A 22445-nucleotide genomic window follows, 5' to 3' on the forward strand; every position below is an offset into this window, starting at 1 on the left:
CCCTCAGCATGAAAATTCAAATGAGACGCTTTGTTCAGTTCGGTTGATTGATTAATTTTTTATATAATGTTTTATTAATTTTTTAAAATTCAAATTTTTTATTTGAGATCAAATAATCAATTATAATTATGATTAATTAACTGCTATTAATTACCTGAAAATAAAAATATAAAAATTGGATTAAACATAATTAAAAAATAAAATTTATTTAAAAATTTTCAAATAATTAATTTTTTTTTAAATATTAAACTTAAAAGATACCTAAAAGAAATAAAAAGAAGAAAAGAGGACGGATAATCTTTTTCTTTTTAATTAATTCGCTTAAGTACCAAAGTAGGATTGCTTAATCAGTTCAGCCAGATTCAATCAAATCAAAGTTAATGGTAATATAATTTGCTTAATCATATCAACATTTATAATTACTTACTAGTACAAAACCTAGTAAAGTAATCATTATTTGACCCAAAAAATGTTAATCATGGGCATCGATCAGAGTAAAAGCAAAAGCTAGAACTTTGAATCAAATGTAGGATGCAGGAAATGACATTACCACGATGGTTGTCGTTCAAAACAAAAAGGCCAGAAACATGTTATGAGCAAACCCTTGATACCATTTCTCTTATATTTCTACAAAATTCAAGCAAAAATAAACAATGAGTTCTCTTCTTTTATGACTCATCACAGTGGCACTGATCCGTAAAACACTACTTCAGCTGGGCCTGTCATGTACACATGATTGTCTTCCTCCCTCCATTCAATCTCCAACGGGCCTCCAGGCAAATCGACCGTGCAACTCTGTTTCGCAACAAGAATAATCAGTTGCGAGGAGCACAAACCAAAATCTTTTGCCTCAAGTCAGCATCTTACCAACACTCCTAAGAAACTGAAAATCATCTACTTGCAGAAATTATGCTTCAAAAATGCAGAAATGGATTGGGATATGAATTAAGAAACCTAGGTCAACTACTTCAAGATGAAAATATCTCAATGTCCCATCTCATTGACTTATTTCATTAACGCAATTTAAACATCACGTCCTACACTTACCCTCCCAGCACGTCCTTCTAGAACAGCTGCAACGACCACAGCGCAAGCTCCAGTTCCACAAGCCAGTGTTGCTCCTATGAAATGCAATTGACTTGAGCTTTTAGCCAGAACAAAAACTGACCCGTGACAATTAAAGATTTTATGTAAGCAGGTGCTAAGTATAACTAACCTGCTCCACGCTCCCAAACGCGCATTTTCAAGTGTGAACGGGAGAAAACTTCCACAAATTCTGCAAAGGATATAGAACACATTTATGATTAGACTGCAGATTTACTTATTAAAAGGAGATAAATGACAACTATGCAACAGAAAAACCAATTCTTCATGTACCAAAATATGAAGCTGCTAACAGATGTTTGCCACGGAATTGATTTCAAAAGATCATCTCAGATTAGATAAAAAACTAACCTGTGTTAGTCCTAGCTGGGAACATTTCATGATGCTCAAATTTAGAACCAACTGCTGCTAAATTTAGCTCATCGACTGTCAAGTTCTGCACAACCACAATCATTCAGCAAAAAATAAAGTATCAGGAAATGCCAATGGAAAAAGAAAGGAAAATTGAAAAAATATTTTTCTCTCTCGAAGGATGTAGTGGGTAAAAAGTTATGATCCTCAAGCACATGTAAATTATTGGTCCGCCAAGAAAATTTTGGCAGAGTGATAGATGTCCTCTCTTCTGGAATAAGCTATACCTAACTTCAAATAGTTGGCTTGTTACACAGTAAGGAAAGAGCATAATGTTCAAATTTTGCGGATGAAGTGTAACTAGGAATAGTTCATATAAATATAAACTCCAGGATAATCAACTTATCAGTCATCATCTGGAATACAAACCTGGCTTCCTTTGGTGCCAAAGGTTACACAGTGGGGATTCCCCATACTAACACAAGTCACATTCCAAATCACTCCATCTACATTAAGATCTGATTTAACAACAGATTGATCTTTATTTGCTCGTAATTTTGTAGGAACATCTGATGCTTTAAGAATTGGTTCGCCCATATCAACTTTAACCTGAAATTATGCTGCTCAATGTCAGATGCATTAAGCACCATAGAGAAACTGTAACCTACAGGTTTCAAAATAATATACCTTCCCATCATCTTGAATTTCAGGAACAATTAACCCAGCCCCAGTATACACAGTAAAACTGCATAAAATTTAGAACAGATAATGAAACTACAAATAGACCTTTCTGGTAGTAAACTCATATGGAATATACATTGTTATAAGCTGTCTTTTGATAATTCAGTTACCATTAGAAGCAAAGGGCATAAAATATATAAGTGCGGTATCTTCAAACAAGCAGCATCCTAGCATGAACTGTCAGGAAAATAGAAAAACAAACCATTGACAATACCTTTGCTTCCCGTGTAAATTCTCGAGCTCAGCAATGAATCTGGCAAAGCACCGCACCCCATTACCACACATCTAGAAGAACAAGTATCAATTAAAAACTTAACCGAAGTTTTAATCCCTCACACACACTTACGGCGAGAAACCACTCAATATTCAATGTCAGTAACAACAATTATTTTCAGCAAAAGAAAGCAAAGCATCCAAGTGATAAACTAAGGCTCCATTGGTTATTACTTTCACTGCTTTCTTTTAGCTTTCAAAAGTAAAGGCAGAAAAGCAAATAACATTTTTACTAATAAAAAGAAAGCAGATTACCTCAGGCTCGCTACCATCAGAATTAAAGATTCTCATAGTATAATCAGTGCCGTTGGTTCCCGGCATCGCAAAAATCACTCCATCAGCTCCGACACCAAAGTTCCTATCGCACAACTTCACCGCCTGCTCCGGCGTAATCCTCGGCTCCGTCGAATCTCGATTATCAACCTTTACCAACAAACAACAAAATCAGCTAAGGCTCCTACATTTTCGCTAAGAGAAATAAATTAGACACATTACCAAAATGAAGTCGTTCCCGAGGCCGTGGTATTTAACGAAGTGAACGAATCCACTTTCTCTTCGGTCAAGAAATGACGTCGTGGAGATTTTGTCGGGGGTTCCGATACTCATGGAAGATGCGGAGACTCGAAAGCTAGGGTTTTTAAGAGAGAGGTTGGAAAGGAGACAGTCGAAATGAAGAGAAGGAGTTGATCGAAAAGGAGCGGCGCCGGCTACGGAGAAACGGCGGGTTTGGAGCGGGAGAGAGAGGGAAATGGTGGCGGCGATGGCCATGAGGTTTAGGCTTCTTTCTTGACTTTTCGGCGGCGGGTTTTTGGGTGTTGCAGTGCCGTTGAGTCGAAGCTGGAAAAAGGAAGCTCTAAGTTGTCTCTGTTATGTAATAAAAGAGAAGTGCTGGAATCTTATGCGGAGTGTGAACCGTGGAACTTGTTTGGAAATGAACGAATCAGAATTTTGCGATCATGAGGGCATTTCTGAAATAAAGATAAACTTCACTTGCACATCTTATAATTTTATTTTTTTCCCATAACACACCATGATTTTTTAAATTAAAAAAATTCACGGGAAGAAGTATTAGTACAATTTAGCCGTAATTAATCGGGCTGTAGGGCCCGAGCTTGCAATCTTAAGGCCTGTTTAGAAGTGGGATGGGCTGTCCTATTGTAGACACCTTGTCTTTGGGCCTTTGGGTTTTGAGATTAAGGGCATAAGCCTATTATAAAAAATATTTTACTTCAATGATTTCTAATTAATTTGTATATTCCCTACTCTTAATTACTATTAATTTACTATCCTTTTTCACCGTTTTCCATAATTTTTTACTAATCACCATATTAATGATTATATTCAATTAATATTGATAATTCGATTGAGACATAATTTAACATTTTTTTTCTCTTTTTACAAAATGTAGATTGTTTTAGATGTAAAAATTTATACTTCTAAAATTAGGAGTGAGCAAAATTGAATCAGACTAACAATCCAATCGAACTAAATACGATTTGAGTAAAACGGTTCAGTCCAATTGATCTATTGGGTCTATTGGTTCAAAAAGTTTAATCTAATTGGTTTATTTGATCAATTCTCGATTTAAAAAATTTTTAAATCAAATTAACCAAAAAACCAAACTAATATTATATATATAAACATTATATATATTATTTTAAAATTTATATAAAATATTTTTTAATTACTAATTTTCATTCCATATTTTATAATCATTGATGAAGTTTATAAATTTTAATATTGTAATTTGTAAGAAAATAAAATTTTGATCCAAAACTGAACCAATTTGATATTTGATCAATTCAATCCTCTTTTATATTTAGTCTCTTCTGATCGATTTTTTAAAAATATTTAATCTATTTAATCTTTAAATATAACGAACCGAATTGATCGAACTGCTCAAATGCTTACTCTTATCTAAAATTATTTCATCGAGAAGGAAAACGAAAGGATTGATTTTTAGTCACTCATGTGGCCTACCAAGTGCCACCACAAAGCTCTTTCAATGCCTATGCTCTTTAATCTCCACCACAATCATGCATTATCCCCAAAATCAAAAGCATTTGACAAGTAACAAGAGAATAGGGAAATTGACTTAAGAATTTCGATTATGGGGAGAGTTTTCAAAGAAATTGAATAAGATGTTACGTAATAACAAAAATTTTGTTTGATTGATACTTTCATTATTTGTTATGGAAGTTTGCATTTGGTATCCATATGAATTCAATCAAGTATGGAAGTTGACATGCATTGTGAACTAGACTTTTCACGAGAAGACAAAGAGTAGTTCAAGGGGACCAAGGCAGAGCTTTCATTTTTTATTGTTACAAGTAACACCAATATGCCTCCTTTCAATTCCTTCGTTCATTTTGCTTGACTAATTGAATCCCCAACGCATGGATGGAGTGTGCAGAATACTTTCTCATAGAGCTTGAAAGATTATTCCTTTCCCAACTTTTGTCAATGGTAGAACACAGTGAACCATCCTTGACACTTTGCAAATATCCATTAGGTTTTGCAAGTGATGACATGATGAGATGAGAAAATGTCAAATTTTGAATTTTGGGTCATCAACCAAGTTTTTTTTTTTTTATTATTTAAGAAAAAAATATTCAAATTTAATAAGAAAATGTCAAGTGTTCATATGTAAATCAAATAAATTTTAATATGAAAATATCTCGATATATTAAATTTTAATAAAAACTTTGAACCAATGGTAGCTTAAGTTTAAATTAAAATATGCATCCGAACATTTAGCTCGTTGATTAGTGCATGATTCTCTGCTTAAAGAGTAAGGTTTAAATCCCCTATCTCCCAATTATTAAAAAAAATATTTAAACTAAAATATATATCTAAGAGAAAAACTATCAATGATGAGATGAATAGTATTTTTTAATAAAATGTTGAGTCTGGCTCCAAGTTGAATACAATAAGACACGAATTCAATCATATCAGTTGTAAAATCAATAACTTACACATTTTTGTACATATACAAATACAAATTTTGAGTCAAATTTTAAGTTGAATTTGTTAAAATTGAGTTTAAAAATTTTTATTTATGATCACATAAAAAGAAGAGAGAAAATTCAAACTTAAACTACTATTTAGGGCAGAGGGTCGATGACCTCTACAAAATTTTTAAAATTTTTTATTTATTATATATTTTTTAATCAAAAACGAAATGTAGTATATTTATAAGGGATGTGACTCTCCAAAATTTTTAAAATTTTGGTATTATAATATTTTAATAGTCTTCTAAAAAAAAATTTATTTAATAATTAATATAAACAAAAAATAATAAAATGATCCTCACAATTGAGGCATCATGAGCTTGATATACTTTATTACCAAGGTTTTGAAGATATTAAGATATTTTCTAAATTGTACAAAGAAATTAATAGAAATAGAAAAGTCAATAAATTATCACTTGATTGATTAATTAATTCGTATGATTTTAGCTCTTTTGATTTTTACAGTAATTACAGAGAGAGCCTTATTCAGTAATAAAAATTGTGAAAACATGACTTAAAATAAAACGGATGATGAATTTTTTATAAATAATTGAACTGTTTATATTGAGAAAGATAATCTTTTTAATACAGAGTCAATAATAAATGAATTTGAATTTAAAAAACATTATCGAGTACAACTTTCATAAAAAACTATTATAAATTTTTTTTCTTGTTTTTTTTTAATTTACATGATATATAAAACAATTGTCTATTATGAATATTTTCAATTATTGATCAAGTTCAACGTATTAATTTTAAAAATGTTTAACTTTTATTTCTTTTGATTTTGACTTTCTAACAAAAATTAACTAACTTCTCCCCAACTACTATCGAAATAAGAGATTTTTTTCTTCCAAGAAACCATTAAACCTTGAATTACTTATTACCTATACCACGTTCAATTGTAATTATAATTATAATTAAATATAAAATTTTATATAAAAAAATTATTGAACAAGTATTCAAATCAAAGCTGAGGACCATTGTGACATAAGCCTGATCAGCTTTCCCTGCTTGGTCGACTGTCGGTGATCAGTAGAGGAATTTCATTACCGTCCTACACAAAACTCAATTCCTAGTTGTCCAAGCAACCTCCTCACAAAGCCTTTACCTACTAGAAGATTTTAACTTTTTCAAATTTCGGTTGAAGGAAAGTGACATATCGATAATTAAAGTTTATGGTACTGACTAGTGCTTTCCTTACAACAAACTCAAAAGGAAAACAGGTGAGTAATTTTTGACATGTGGTGGAAAATATTTTCTTAGTGTCGTTCATACGTTCGAAGTAGGTAAAATAAAGAAAGTAAGATACGTAGCTTTCGGCAAATTAAATTCTTATATTCTGTGAGATTGAAATTTTTAATTAGGTTTTTAATTCATAAATCATAATATAAATAAATACAGCAAAATGTAACATCAAATCTAGAAGTATATGTAATCTTTTGACCGAATAATACCTATCGAGTAATAAGGCTGGGACAGGACAGCATCTTTCTTCTCTTTTATTAATATAAAAAGGAATTAAAACAAAGAATCGTGACCGAAAGCCCTGAGAAAAAAGTGGAGGCTGCTGCCAAGTCACATCTTTCAAAATGAAATCTAGATTCTAGTGAAATGCACAATATCGTGTATAAGTAGATATCTTTTGCCGTTTCTGTCCTAGTTTTACGTCACATATTAATTTTAAATTATTAATAAAAAATTAATTTTAAATTTTAAATTCTGATTTATGAAAACTTTACAAATCAATTGACTAAAATTATAAACGAGAATCAAACGAAATATTAAATTAAATAAAGGATTTTTGTTCATATTACGTGTTCGTGATTTATGTACTTCCATGATGATTCCTGTCAATCAATCTCTGAAATCCTTTTTTTTTTTTTTTTAAATTAGCTCAGGGCATCAGGTTCAAGCTGTTAAGCTGCATTGTCATTGCAAATTCAATGAATCCATCAAATAGAGCTTAAGCAAGCAAGCATTACTCAATTTGACATGTACAGATTGAAAATGTTAATACAGTTTGTTCAATCAAAATGCACAAGATAGATTCAAAACCAACTCAAATTACAAATTTCAGCCTTTTCTGGACAGAAAACAACATGAATCTCTTCAAAAACTGCCATAAAGAAGGCCCTGAAAAGAGAAAAAACAGCATTCTGCTTTCGTTGGTTACTTGTGTTCCATGTCTGCTTTAGCTGACTCTGAGGGATCTTTGCAACCTCCCATGAATGATTCTCTGGTGAAGTAACAGTTATTGACTCCAGCATGTTTGCCTTCTCCAGTAAAAGTTCTAACAGCAAAAACTGATCTTCCTCACTTTTGTAACCCCAAAACTCAACAATCTTGAGGTTCTCGAGCCGTGAAGTATTGGACTTCACCGTTGCATCATCCATCCAAAGGTGAGGTTCATGCAAGTATTGGTGAAAATATGGACAAGATATAGAGTTGAGGCCAGGATCAACCTGCAGGTTTTTTATTCGGACAAAAATGTGAATGAAAGATTATATTGAAACAATATTTGAAGTAATGCTGGAAAACTTGTAGGCAAACACACTCTTACTTTGATTAGCAACTTCTCCATGGCAGGACAGATGTTCAGGAAGCAAGCCAGTGAGTCCCGTTTTGTCTTGTTCATTCCAGAGTGCTCCATCCAGCTCAATTCCTTTAACTTGTTGAATCTCAATTCCAGCCTTGAAAAGATAACTCCTCCTGAGCACAACCACTATAGATGGAAAGGCAAGTGTTTCTTGTCAGGAATGGAAGTAGAAGAAAAGAGGATTCAGTTTAGTTTGGGTAACAAGAGAACTATACCTCAAGAAGCCAACTGCTAATAGTCAGGATCTCAATTTCCTTGAGAGAAGTTAGGAAAGAAACAACATCCTCACAATCAAACTCACAACTACAAAAACCATCTCTCAAATCAAGCATCACTTCCACCAAGTCTAAGGTATTCTTCAGCTGAACCTGAGGAAGAACACCTTGATACCAAAACGATCTGAGATGTCTTGCTGAGACTCTGATGTTGACCATGTCTGGACAATCCAGTACCTTCAGGCTTTGAAGGTTGTCATTGGCCTCTATATCTAGGCTTTGCAATCCACTACACTTTTCAAGTTCTAAGCTTTCAAGAAACTTACAACTGGAGAATAAGGCAGAAGTCAAATCTTTACCGAGGTTGTTAACTGATCTAAGACGGAGCATCTTGAGAGTGGAAAAGCTGACTGCCCCTGAGGCAGGGCAAGTTGGTTTGAACTTCAAATGGAAATCCTTGGCCTCTTTCTCCCTCTTAGAGAACTCTAGGATAAGTTTATGTTCTACCCCTTTGGTAGCTAAAACGAAAACGTCATACTTAGTTTCTGAAGCTGCTTTCTTGCTATCCTGGTAGCTTAAATAGAGTTTCCATATCCGATGACTATCATAAGACTTGGAGAGCATAGAGATGATTTCTTTCAGCTCTCCTTCAGCTTCTTCATGACAGGGTACTAAAACAGGTACCCAGAGGCTTCTCCATACAGCTGAAAAAGTGCTCGTTCTCACTGCCTCGTCCAAAGGAAGGAGAGATATGATGCGTTTCAGAATATCTTGAGGCAAACTGCTGATAAAATCATGCCTCCCATCTTCCATTTCCATCCTCCCCTGGTTCAAAAACAAAACGTTAGACAACAACTTACAGATTCTTTGCATACAAGAACGAGCAAATTAAGAAGAACAAAGTTGCTCAGTCGGATAGTGGATACAGTAGTTGCTACCTTATCCCTAGAGAGCCTGTTGCTTGACGTGTTTTCCAATTCAAAAGAATTTGAGACAAATTTATGATCCATATTTCAAAGGGTATCAGTAGCTGTGTGATTGCTGTGCACGGTGTACCACTACCAGTCCCCCTATTTGAGCTTTCAGGGCGATGTGAAAGACAAGGACCTGGACCACTTCGCTGTTCCACGAGGCTGCCTTTTGCCCTATATAAAGACCTCTAGGCATGGACTTCATGTTTCTCGAAGTGAATGTTAAATTTAATTGATTTGACTACAAATTTGTTAGTCAGAAAGGTTATTATCATTAGACTTACTCAAACCGACAAGTCATTGGGCCGTACGTTGAATAGTGGGAACCACTTTAAATTAAGGAAAAAAAGTTAATTGGCATCAACACGCAAATTAGGTTATGTCTGAAAGAAAGGACAAACAAAAAGTTAGACAATTGTACGAACTATCTTGTATTACAATATTGTTAGTTTATTAAAATTAAGTTATGAATAAGATAAATATATATTATTTATTTCCGTAATATAAATAATTTTAGAATATAAAATTTCTCTTACCAAGTTAATTTTTTTTAATAAATACAAAATTTATACATTTTGAATTATACAAAATGGTTAAAAAAGCTTTGAGATCACTATAGATTGGTATGATTGGTAGTAATGTTTTTTGTGGACTGATGCACAAGCGTTAGTGGAGAAAGCGACCTCAAAGGCGAAGCATTTCATACGTTCAAGTCGGAAATTTATTATTGCTTTGAATATTGATCAAGCTACATAGGTACAAAAACTTTTGAGCACTGACAAGAATAATAATAATAATAATAATAATAATTGTCATTATATCAAAGAGTAAAATCTCTAATTTTATACGGTATAATTTGATGGAGGAGAATAAAATGATGTATGAACACATGAAAACAATGTGTGTATTCATTGACCTTAAATAATTGGGATTGGTTGGTCCTTTGCATCTTTAGTCAACATTTTCCAGGTGCTTGATTTTGTTTATATAATTATTGAAGGTTTATATTTGATATACTATTAAATTTAATTTAAAATTATGAATATTTATTTTAAAATTTTTTAATTTATTTATCAATAAAAATAATAATATTTAATTTATTGGCAATATATAATATTTATATACTGATAATGTGTTAGAACATAACATTTTATCCTTACACAAGCAATGACCACTTTATGTATTGAATTTTGATTAACTGCTAAGCAAGATATTATTACAAGCCACGTCAAACTTGGGCTTTTTGGATCTGCTCGTGCGTTTTCTTCGAAATATGGGCATAAATCTTTGAAATTAGACTCGTTTTTTGCAACGACTAGGTTTCAACTTAGATCACAAGCATGCCCCTACCTCTTACTTTAATAATAGTTGCAAGGCTTTTGCCTAAAGTCAGAGGTAGATTTTTCACGAGGAAAATGCTGTAAAGTACGGATTTTGGTACCACTTTCAACAGTGATATGTCTTCAAAGAGAACAACAAGTGTGGCAAAGCATGAAAGTCAAGATGCTGTGAAGAATTTTTAGAATATCAATTAATCTGTTCTAATTAATTAATCTGCTTAATATACTGATAAATTTTTATTAAAAAAATTATTAATTAGTTGATATCTCAATTCAAATTTATAGATTATATATTTTTATCATATTTAAGATGATTAATATTTATTGTTACGTAAATTATACGTGATTTTATAAAGAGAAAATTGTGAGAGAAGGATCTCGTGATAAGGTGATTTCAAAAATAACCATCCATATAAAGTTATCTGTTTCTATCCAAAAATAAACATGAGTAGATCAAAATGCCCTTAAAAATATCGTTTCAAATAAATGCTCAGCTGTTTGAGCTATCTGCCTTCCGCCAGAGAGAAAATGAAAAACATTAAAAATAAATGCGCGCAGCTGTTTGGGCTCGGTCATCTTTCTCTGTCTCAACTCTGGCAAGTCTCTATTGAGCATCATCGTTATTGAGCATCATCGTTGTCAGCTCTCTCAGATCTCTGAACTGTATGAGCTCTGTCAACTCTTTGTTGATCACCATTGTCATCGGGCTGTGGTCTATCTCTCGACATCTGGCGACATTGTCGTAGATTAACACACCCTATAGCAGAGATGACATCAAGGTACCTGTTATTGAGTATATTTTTGTAACACACTTAAATTTCTGAAACATTTGGTGTAAATGATAAGATGGATTAGAAACATTGCCCAGAGTTGTTACACGCCATGCATCTATAACATGAGTGAAGAGTTATTTTAGAGTGTCACGACTGTTCCTGGGGTATGGTGGGTTAACTGAATTTATGGGTTTTTGGCGTGTCATGGCTGTTCCTGGCGTGTCGTGGATTAACTGGTTTTTTGAGTTTTTAGCGTGTCATGGATGTTGGTGTAACCAGTCAGTAATTACAGTGATGCATGGCGTGTCACGATATTTGACTTGATATGCATGGCGTGTTACAATATTTTACGTTATATGCATGGCGTGTGACAACACGACTGACAAATTTTTGATCACGACTTATGATAAGACACGATGGTCAGTGGGTGGATGACATTTACAAGGGTGGTGAGTCACGAATGCGGTGGGTTAGGATTGATTTGTCGTTTGTGGGCTTGATGAAGCTAGTTGAAGATATTGTTGGGGTAAACTCAAAAATTGATGAGATTGAGTTACATGCATTGATCAGTACACTCGGAGAGCTATCACAGCTAATTATCAAGGACAATGAAGATGTTGCATTAATTTTGCTAGAACAGAGGAATGTTCCGGCTGTGTATGTCAGCATTAAGGGACGCCAAACAAATATTATGTCACATGGAGAAGTTGGACAACATGGTAATTAGCTCAATCAAAATGAGATTTACAATGCTTCACATATACCACAGCATTTGGTCCGTAACCCACAACAATGGCAATTGAGGTATGCACAAGAGTTTGTGCAGCCCGGTAGATACACGACATTCACAAAACAGTTGGTTGTACAATTGCGATCAGGATGTGCATCAAACCAATTTGTTGCTTCTCTTGAACAAATGCAACGATCGGGTGAAACTGTAGAGTGTGTAATGCCATTGTCAAATGAGAAGACGATAGTTGAGGATAACAATGTGAGGTTGGAGGGTGACACTGCGACGATGGAGTATAATACTGCATTTGATGAGGGAAATGAGGATTTGTTCATTGTCGGTGAAGATAGATTTGATCACACTTCAGATGATGGGCTTGAACAATCGCAAGATGACAGTTCAAATGATGACTGCCTTTATGACAGTGACATTCAATTTGCAATAATGTTGAAGGTGAAACAGAACCTGTTGGAGGTGTTGATGTATGAGATGTTTAGTGTGATGACCCCATATACAATAACACCATCACTGGTGAGAACGGGATTCGTTCCCTTGATACATTGCTCGATGACAGTGATCAGAAAAGGGGAAATGTAGGGATATCTCGTACGTGGGTAATTACAGCTGCAGAAAGGTTCTCCTTCTAAACAATTACCACTGAGGAGTTGACATGTGCCGAAGATCGCTTATACAAAGGAAGAATGTTTTCGTTGAAGGCCGAGTTGAAACGAGCTTTGAACATGTTGGTTATAAAAGAGAAGTTTACGATAAGAGTAAAAAGGTCATGTAAAGCTCGTTATGAGGTTGGTTGCGAGGACAAGGCATGCAAGTTCAGTGTTCGTGCAATGAAGTTACCTGATAGAGGAGAATATTGGAAAGTTCAGACATTCCACAAAGTACACACTTGTACCGTTGATGGTTTGCAAGGGCGATTTCCAACTACGAGTGCAAAAATGATTGGTGAACTTATGTCACACAAGATTCGGGCTAATGGAGTAGCATTGAGACTTAAGGACATAATTTATGAGATGAGGGTTCAGTGGGGATTGGTATGCTTGTATGGTAAGGCTTGGCAAGCGAATGAATATGCAGAGAGGCTTGTTTTCGATCCACTAGAGGAGTCATTTCAACTACTACCATCGTATTTTTATATGTTGGAACAAGAAAATTCTGGCACAGTGATTACAGTGGCTACTGATGAGGAAGAGAGATTCAACTATTGTTTCTGGTCATACGGGGCTTGTATTCGGGGGTTTAGGGATGTAATGTATTCTACGGTTGCAATTGATGCGACACATCTGAAAGGCAGGTTCAAGGGTGTTCTGTTTATCGCTGTATGCAAAGATGCGAACGAGTGCGTATATCCAGTTGCGTTTGGCATCGGCCATGTTGAGGACGAAGACTCGTGGACGTGGTTTCTTAGCAAGTTGCGTGATGCGGTTGGTTGTCTTGAAAACACTATGTTCATTTCTGATCAGCATCGCGGCATTAAGAAAGCAATCCAAAATACATACCCATAAGCGCACCATGGTTTATGCAGTTACCACTTGAAAAAAAAACTTTAAAAACAAGTTCAAGCGTAACGATGTTTGTATGCTTTTCACCCTTGCTCGAGATTGCTATAAGGTGGCCGATTTCAACAGACATATGAACCAGATATAGCAAATTCACCTTGGAGCCCACGCTGACCTTATGAGAATAGGGCTTGAGAAATGGGCACGTGCATGTTCACCGGTAAGGTGATACCAAATGATGACATCCAACATTGCGGAATATGTTAACTCATGCTTGAAGCATGCAAGACAAATGCCGATCACTGTTTTGATCGAGTTCATCAGAGACATGTTCCAACGTTGGTTCTATGAACGGTACGAGGAAGCCGTCAAGGTGACCATGCCCCTTAGCCATTGGGTTGCTAGGCAGTTGAGTAAAAGGTTCAGTGATGCACATCACTTTCTAGTTAAGCCTATCAATCGAGTGGAGTTTGAAGTTAAAGATGGGAAGATGAACGGACTTGTAAACTGGTCCAGGAATACGCGTTCATGTTGTGAGTTTCAAACAGATTTACTGCCATGCAGCCATGCCATTGCAGCAATAAGGTTAGAATATCTTTATTTCTTATTTGAATCATAATTGACATAGCATTTACATTGTGCTTGAAGATTGAGTTTTTAGTATTTTTTAGTAAATACAATCGTGAAGCCATTGAATTCTGCACTGACTACTACAAGACAACCGTTTTCGTGGAGGGTTATTTAGGATCCATTAGGCCAGTAAGGCATCTTAATGAGTGGGACATCCCCCCTCATGTGAAACAAATTGTTGTCTTACCCCCACTTTGGAGAGGCCAAGCAGGAAGACCTAGGAGGAAAAGGATTCCATCAGCTGGTGAAGGTAGTCGAGTAAGGAGATGTTCGTAATGCAAGAGGTACAAGCATAACAGACAGAATTGCCTATCCCCATTTGCAGTTCCATCCACAAATCTGGCACCATCTCCAAGTCAATCGATGACTCCACGACTGCGCCGACCCAAAGCATGTTCAAGTTGCAGACAAACCGGTCACACACGCAGCAATTGTCCAATACGTTACTAAATGTGTTGTGAATGAAAACAGCCTGACCGCCTAACTAAATGTGTCTGAAAATTGTAGTTGAATTCGTTTTGCTTTACAGATTTGTTTGCTCGGTCATTCTATAAGGCACTTTTAGTTACGAACTTTGTTGCCAAACATTTCAGGCAGATAAGCATGTCAAGGCCTCTGTCTGATCAAGATCGTGTTAAAGTACATTCTTACATTGTTTGTAAAAATGTTTTCGATTACAATCTCCATCAGACAGGAGCCATGTATTTACTTATCTGCCTGAAATGTTTGGCAACAAAGTCTGTAACTAAAAGGGCCTCATAGAATGATCGAGCAGACAATATGTCAAGATCCTCATACTGTATGCATTGGATCTGCAAAACATGGCACAGATGCACTAGTGAGTTAAGCCATAATATGCAACAAGGTATACAGAAGAAATAAATAAGGAATAAATGTGAGACACGCCATGCATAACAAGTAAAATATTGTGACACGCTGTGCATATCAAATAAAATATTATAACACGCCATTCATAACAAGAAAAATGAAATGCAACGCCATGCATAACCAATTAAACGTTGTGACACGTCATGCATAACAAGTTAAACGTTGTGACACGCCATGCATAACAAGTAAAAAGTTGTGACACGCCATGCATAACAAGTTAAACATTGTGACACGCCATGCATAACAATTAAATTGTTCTGACTCGCCATGCATAACAAGTTCTGGTGTGTAAATTTAGACATACTATTTTATAATGGCAGGATAGAATTTTGGCCTGAAAATAACTGAAAAAATAAGGGAGGATGGATACAGAATAATTTCATGCTGGAAGTAATTAGATGGATGGAAAAATCTATATATTCAATGTTAATCAATATAATGTTGGGTTGGTGCAGCCGGTGTGCCTGGAAGAGAAAGATGACGAACTTGGAAATTAATTAATGCAAACCTGGGGTGACACGCGACGGCCCTATTCTTATGACACACCGACTGAAAGCAGATTAATGGCGTCACACGCTGAGTATTTGGAGATTTATGGCGTGACACGCCACGGCCCAATTCTTCTGACACGCTAAGTGGAAGCAGATTTATCGGCTGACACGCCGAGTGCTAATGGATTTACGACGTCACACGCTGACTTATTGCAGATTTTTGGGATGACACGCTGAGTGCAAGCAGATGTATGTTGGGACACGCTGAGTGGTATCATGTTTACGGCTCCACACGCTGACTTCTTCCGACTGTGTATCAAATTAAATATATTGTATATAGAAAAGGAAAAAAATTCTTGGTATCAAATTAATTGTACAAAATATATTGTGTATACAGAAAGAATTATATCTGTTTACTATGAATTGTATACAATAAATTGTGTATACAAAAAATGTGTATAAAATGAATTGTATAAAAAAATTTATGTGTACCAAAAAAATTGTACAGATAAAGGCCTATATGTTCAGGGTTCGCTCTCACAACTGTTGGAAAAAATTTTCAGAGCATATTACCGACGCATTTTTGCAATCATATTCTGCTTAATTTTGGTCTTTTTTTATTGCAAAATATGCTCGATGTACCATATCATGAACATACCGCAGCTGACACTATCATTCTACCTATGCACTTTAGCTTTTGGTAGATGAATATCCAATGGCATCGGTGTCAAATCTCATCTCTTACGACGTATATTGTTGAAATAACCGGCTTGGTGGCAGATGAATGGCATCATTGTCGTCAAGGGTGTCATCTGACCCGCACGAACTCCGTTATCCTTAGCATCCGAAGTTCTTGCTGAGTCCACCACCTTGATCGTCTACCTCACCAAGTCGATCTTTGCAACCACCCAATGCCCACCAACGTTGTAAAGCACAAGGATGAAATCAACATCTTCCCATTTTTTGGCGTACGTTGGCCTTTCACCCTCCACATAGCCCCGTAACTCATCTAAAATTTGCATTTTGGCTCGGGCATCTTCTGTTGGAAATTCGGTCTGTAGCATACCGATGGTGTCTTGTGAAACATGTAAACATTAGCTTACACTTCATGCAATCAAAAACTTAGTATTTATAGAATTGAACAATTTTCAAATAAACTTACGAAGAATATCGTATCAACCACGCATGCACAGGTAGTGTACAACTTCGACTTCGGCCTTGTCATTCGCTTGCAGAGTAGGCTGAATCATGCGTCGATATGTTCACTTGTCATTTCCTCATTGGGATCCTCTAAGGTTATGAAAAAGTCAGCCCCTTGATCCCCTAAAATGACGACGTTACGCCTGCGTATGTAACATAATTAATTTCATAAGTCTTGGTGGATAACTGTTTCATTAAAAAACAATATTTGCAATTTTATTTACGAGCTTACCTCGCGGACTCCTCTTTCTTGAAAGCTTCGTAGTCTTCTACGATTTTATCCCACACATCTCGACGAGTCACTAAGGGGTCGATGAATGGCTTGCCATGTATTTGCTCGCCATTTTCAGCCGTGCCTGCTCAGTTGGGTCTAAAATTTCTGCTGCACCATGATGGACAGCAGATGATTCTAGTGACGACGACCGTATCTCAACTGCATCAGGAATGCTCCCACGATAAAGAACGATAGCTCCTGTTACTGCATCGACGAATGCATCGGCCGGAGGAATATGCTCTCCTTTACCATCATCTAACTGAAGGGTGACATCCATTGCCACAGTTTCTTCGACGACGTCATCTACAAGAGTTACGTGCTCTCCGTCAGCACCAAGAATGTCATCGTTAATGTTAACACCAGGTTCATGATGCTGTCCATCATCAGCATCATCGTGCTCCAGACCAGCACCGTGAGATGGACCACCCTACAAACTTGGAAAAATCGTTAGTTAGCTAATAAAATACTACAAACCATAAACAATAAAATGTTGTGACACATAGTGCATACCAAGTAAAATGTCGTGACACGCCATGCATAACAAGATAAACTTGGTGACATGCCAAGGATAACGAGGAAAATGTTGTGACACGCCATGCATAACAAGATAAACTTGGTGACACGCCAAGGATAACAAGCAAAATGTTCTGACATGCCATGCATATCAAAATCAAACGTTGTGACACGCTATGAATAACAAGTAAAATGTTATGACACACTAAAGCTGACACGGTAATAACTAACTATAATACAAATGTCCTAACCCGCTAATGACCAAAAATCAGTTAAACCACTACCACTTAACCCCAACAACCATCAAAACCATCAAGAAAACACAGTCTAAACAGTTGCTAAACGTAAACCATCAAAATACAAGTGAAGATAAAATAACGCACTTGTGATTTAAGGCTGTCAAGAATTCGACCAACAATACGATCCTCAATCGTCTGCATTGCTACACTTAATGACTGAATTGAAGCCTTCAGGTCTAACATATCTTTTTCATGCTTGCGCATGATCCGTCGGAGCTGACGGGTTGTGGCTGTTCCGTCATTGACTGTTCTCGACTGGGTCAACTACAATAACATATATAACTGTGTTATTCAATAATCATATATGGAATTGTTGAACATTAACTGTTACAACTTTAATATCCTAACCGACGGCTCGTTAGCAGTCTACGGTGGAGTCGGACCAATCGGTGCTTCAGGACCTGTCGTCGCTTTCGCATACTACAATTACATATTTAACTGTGTTATTCAATAATCACGTATGAAATTGTTGAATATTAACTGTTACAACTTTAATATCCTTACCGCGGGCTCGTTAGATGTCTGCAGTGGAGCTGAAAGGATCGGTGCTTCAGGACCTATCGTCGCTTCCGCAAACTACAATTACATATATAACTGTGTTATTCAATAATCATGTTTGAAATTGTTGAACATTAACCGTTACAACTTTAATATCCTTACCGCCGGTTAGTTAGCTGTCTGCAGTTGAGCTGGATCGATCGGTGCTTGAGGACTTGTCATTGCTTTTGTAAACTGTAATTACATAAATTACTGTGTTACTCGATAAACATATGTGATAATGTAGAACACAAACTGTTAGAATCGATTTTACCAATGGGTCATTTCCACTCTGCATCTGAGGAGGACCGGTGGGTGGTTCTGGAGCTGTCGACCCATGGTCCAACTGCAAACACATAAATGTTATTCGATAATCACAAATGGAATTGGAGAACACAAAACCGTTACAATTGTCTTTACCGGCTGTTCACTATTTTGACCATGGTCGTCCCCTTCATCCATCAACTCATCAACTAAAGCAACGGTGGTGCGCATCCACTTCGTGACACCAGAGGCTCTTTTCTCCTTCAAGCTTTTCTTTTTTTGCCTCGCACTTAAGCCCCAATCCAACTGATCCTCGATGTGCCCTATTGGCACGTACTCGTGGCCCTCCGATAACAGGACATCAAGGTCCACAAAATACTTTCGGAGGGCCTTATCCGCGGTGGGTTCCAACGTCTCCAGTGCCCTCAACTGCAAATAAACAAATAAAATGTTATCATTATCGAATAGGGAAAATTATTTTACAAATATAACGCAAAAATTAGCAACTATTCACTCACTTGGTCAGATGACTCTAACTTCTAAAATGCCTTGTAGAAGTCTTTTGGCTTCTGATTGCAATCCCATCTGCACATTCGTGGGTGGACGTTGTCCTTCGGACCAGAGGGGGTAACTATTTTTTGGAGGGCCGAAATTACCTCCATTGCCCAGAATTGCATGTCAAATGTAACCATTATCAGACCGTCAATCATAAACGACTGCACCCATAAATTTTTTGTTCGAAAGGAAACTGAAAAATGTTATGTTTTAGTACTTGTATCACCCATGCGAATCCGTAAATGTTGTAGCGTAATTGAGTTTCCTTTATCACGCTCAAGTCAGGAACTCCGAACCCTTTCAAAAGGTAGTCCAAGGTCAGCTTCCAAACATAGTGCCCCCATAGGAAGACATTCCAAGCGTCGATGTCCTCCACCAATGACAGCAACCAAGGCGTCACCCGTCTACGGTAGTCTTGACCAAATAAAATGTTATTCACGATCAAGACGAGTGCCATCTTGATCGTGTCTCCTGGTCGCTGAAAGTTACCCCTGCGGAAGGTATCAAGCAAAGCCTGCAGCTTAACGTTGTCCTGCCCGTTCCAGTATCTTTCATGAATTCCATCCGCAGCAACCTCATACGGTTGTCTGAACACATCGGGCATTAGACCAAACTTTAGCCCATTGATGAGGCAGAACTCCTGCTTTGATAGCTGCGCCTTGCTCTTGCCAATGGCAAACCATAGCTCGTGGTCCATTGACTTCCTCTTAGTGATTCGGTGAATCATGATGCTGTGCAAGAGATCGACGCAAAAGTACCCCTGTGGATAGACGTCCAAGAGCATTTTGAAGCAGGTACACTTAACTGGATCGTACTCTCCCTTCTGTTGGAGAGTCTTTGTGATGTAATGTAGCTGCGACCACTTACAGTGAGTGTTAATTGCGATGTTGAATGCCCACTTCTCCCTCAGCACGATCAGCAAATTGTCAAGATCCTTATACTGTCTGCACTGGATCTACAAAATATGGCACACATGCACGAGTGAGTTAAACAGTCATGTGCAACAAGGTACACTAAAGACATAAATAAGGAATAAATGTTGTGACACGCCATGCATTGCAATTAAAATGTTGTGACACGCCATGCATAACAAGTAAAATGTTGTGACACACCATGCATAACAAGTTAAACGTTGTGACACGCCATGCATATCAAGTTAAACGTTATGACACGCCATGCATATCAAGTAAAATGCTGTCAAACGCCATGCATAACAAGTAATATTTTGTGACACGACATGTATATCAAGTAAAATGCTGTCACACGCCATGCATATCAAGTAAAATACTGTCACATGCTATGCATATCATGTAAAATGCTGTCACATGCTAATAACTAACTATAATAACAATGGCATCACATGGTAAACACCAAAAACTGCTAAAACCACTACAGCTTAACCACAACAACCATCAAACCAACAAGAAAACACAGTCTAAACATTTGCAAAACAAAACAAAAAATCCGAACATATCAAACAAACCCAGAAAAAAATAAAAAAATTAACGAACACAAGAATGTTACGATTTGGAGACTCATTGACCTCTTCATTCATGGCCGACATTTTTACTGGTGCTGTGGTTTCGTTCCGCTTGCAAAGAGCCTTCTCGAACACTCTGGTACTGACGGGAATGAGAAATGAATCACACAGACGTTACGAATTCTGAATAATAACTATTTAAAATGAAAAATGGCCTTCTAATATTTTTATTTATTCTGAAAAAGGAAAATTAATTCAGTGGAAGTCTAAAGGATTACCACGTTAACTGCTTGTTTTTTTTTTCCTCTCTCTATTTCAAACCATGACGTGTCAGTTGCTCAAGCACTGTCGTGTCACACACTCTAAACCATGACCATGGTGTGTCAACTTTTCAAGCAATGCCGTGTCATACACTCTAAACATGACCATGGCGTATCACCAACTCTTAACTCTAGCGTGTCACAGATTCCCTCCATGGCGTGTCACAAATTCAATCCATGACGTTTCACCAACTCTGAACGCTGGCGTGTCACAGATTCCCTCCATGCTGTGTCACCAACTCTTAACCTGGCGCGTCACATATTCCCTCCATGGCGTCTCACCAACTCTTAACGCTGCCGTGTCACACATTCCCATCATGGTGTGTCACTAACTCTTAACTCTAGCGTCTCACAGATTCCCTCCATGGCGTCTCCCCAATTCTGAGTGGTGTCGTGTCATACATTCCCAACATGACGTTTCACAAACTCTAAACCCTGCCCTGCGATAGCCATTTAACATATGGCCTGCTATAGCAGGACCATTTCCTGCTTTGGATTCACATCTTTCTCATTTCAATTCACCACCGTATCAAGGATTTCTGGTTTCACATCATTAGCCAAGCTTTCCATTCATGACGACATGTTCCTCGTTCGATTTAATATCTCTCTTCTCCTATTCTCTGAATGCCATGTCCCAAATCTCTGAAAACCCATCTCATGTAACATTATTTTGTTTTGCATAACCTTCAGAAAAAAATTTTGAGTATTTTGCACAACCAATCTTTGCATATTTATTGTTTTTCTCTCATTTTTCGCCTGTTTGAGAGTGTACGCTAACGAAGATGGCTCATTAAGGGCATTTTTGTCCCAAAATCTTTTTTGGTGGCTAAAAACAGTTAAAAGTATCCTGACAGTTATTAACAAAAATACGTTATTTATAAGGGCTAAAAAAAAATCCCTTTTTATAAATTATTCAATATTTTTGGAATTAAGAAAAATATTATTTTAATAAAAGTTGTTCAACATAATTAAAATTTTTATTTACAAATCAGATAAATTTTATTAGTATTAGTTTTCAACATTAAAATAGTTTTAATGAAAATCATTAGATACAATTAAAGTTCTTACATATTTACAAATTACATTAATTTTATTAATATTATTAAGAATAAATATTTGAAATGATAAATATAATGAAAAAATATGCTTATTTTCATCAATCAAAAAATTTTTCAACATTTGAAACTATATATATATATATATATATATATATATTATAGATTTATGGTTGGAATAGATAAATAAATAAAAATATTAAAGAAAATGGGATTTAAACATTAAAAACCTTTATTAATTGTCACACAAGTCTAAGCCTATTTGCTTAATTTACTTGTGAAACTAAAGTAAATGGGATTTAAACACGAAAAACCTT

General features: G+C 36.2%; 3 protein-coding genes across 3 annotated transcripts; 1 reads left to right on the plus strand and 2 right to left on the minus strand.

Annotated features, from left to right (window-relative positions):
• On the minus strand, window positions 424-3357 carry LOC18597822 (diaminopimelate epimerase, chloroplastic). Its single transcript, XM_007027053.2, has 9 exons — window positions 2965-3357; window positions 2725-2892; window positions 2411-2481; window positions 2143-2200; window positions 1885-2064; window positions 1456-1540; window positions 1217-1276; window positions 1048-1121; window positions 424-795 (listed from the first exon to the last, which is right to left on the minus strand). Exons 1-9 carry the CDS (start codon window positions 3235-3237, stop codon window positions 679-681), a joined length of 1086 nt encoding a protein of 361 aa, XP_007027115.2. The 5' UTR covers window positions 3238-3357; the 3' UTR covers window positions 424-678.
• On the minus strand, window positions 7430-9409 carry LOC18597823 (F-box/LRR-repeat protein At3g26922). The gene is made up of 4 exons (XM_007027055.2): window positions 9233-9409; window positions 8295-9119; window positions 8044-8205; window positions 7430-7945 (listed from the first exon to the last, which is right to left on the minus strand). The coding sequence occupies exons 1-4, from the start codon at window positions 9302-9304 to the stop codon at window positions 7532-7534; spliced, it is 1473 nt and encodes a 490-aa protein (XP_007027117.2). The 5' UTR covers window positions 9305-9409; the 3' UTR covers window positions 7430-7531.
• Window positions 13915-15014, plus strand: LOC108661901. The gene is made up of 3 exons (XM_018120881.1): window positions 13915-14207; window positions 14294-14502; window positions 14782-15014. Exons 1-3 carry the CDS (start codon window positions 13915-13917, stop codon window positions 15012-15014), a joined length of 735 nt encoding a protein of 244 aa, XP_017976370.1.

Source organism: Theobroma cacao, chromosome 5, assembly GCF_000208745.1.
Source record: "Theobroma cacao cultivar B97-61/B2 chromosome 5, Criollo_cocoa_genome_V2, whole genome shotgun sequence".
NCBI lineage: Eukaryota > Viridiplantae > Streptophyta > Magnoliopsida > Malvales > Malvaceae > Theobroma > Theobroma cacao.

Bases quoted from the DNA above. Each gene is read 5' to 3' on its own strand.
- LOC18597822 (XM_007027053.2), bottom strand. From the start codon at position 3,237: ATGGCCATCGCCGCCACCATTTCCCTCTCTCTCCCGCTCCAAACCCGC. The intron at 1,541-1,884 runs GTTTGTATTCCA...GTGGTTGTGCAG, and splicing joins TTGGCACCAAAGGAAGCCAG to AACTTGACAGTCGATGAGCT. The intron at 1,277-1,455 runs GTTAGTTTTTTA...TATCCTTTGCAG, and splicing joins CCCAGCTAGGACTAACACAG to AATTTGTGGAAGTTTTCTCC.
- LOC18597823 (XM_007027055.2), bottom strand. From the start codon at position 9,304: ATGGATCATAAATTTGTCTCAAATTCTTTTGAATTGGAAAACACGTCA. The intron at 9,120-9,232 runs GTAGCAACTACT...TTTTTGAACCAG, and splicing joins ACAGGCTCTCTAGGGATAAG to GGGAGGATGGAAATGGAAGA. The intron at 8,206-8,294 runs GTATAGTTCTCT...TTCCATCTATAG, and splicing joins TTAGCAGTTGGCTTCTTGAG to TGGTTGTGCTCAGGAGGAGT.
- LOC108661901 (XM_018120881.1), top strand. From the start codon at position 13,915: ATGCCGATCACTGTTTTGATCGAGTTCATCAGAGACATGTTCCAACGT. The intron at 14,208-14,293 runs GTTAGAATATCT...AGTATTTTTTAG, and splicing joins CATGCCATTGCAGCAATAAG to TAAATACAATCGTGAAGCCA. The intron at 14,503-14,781 runs GTAGTCGAGTAA...TTTGCTTTACAG, and splicing joins GATTCCATCAGCTGGTGAAG to ATTTGTTTGCTCGGTCATTC.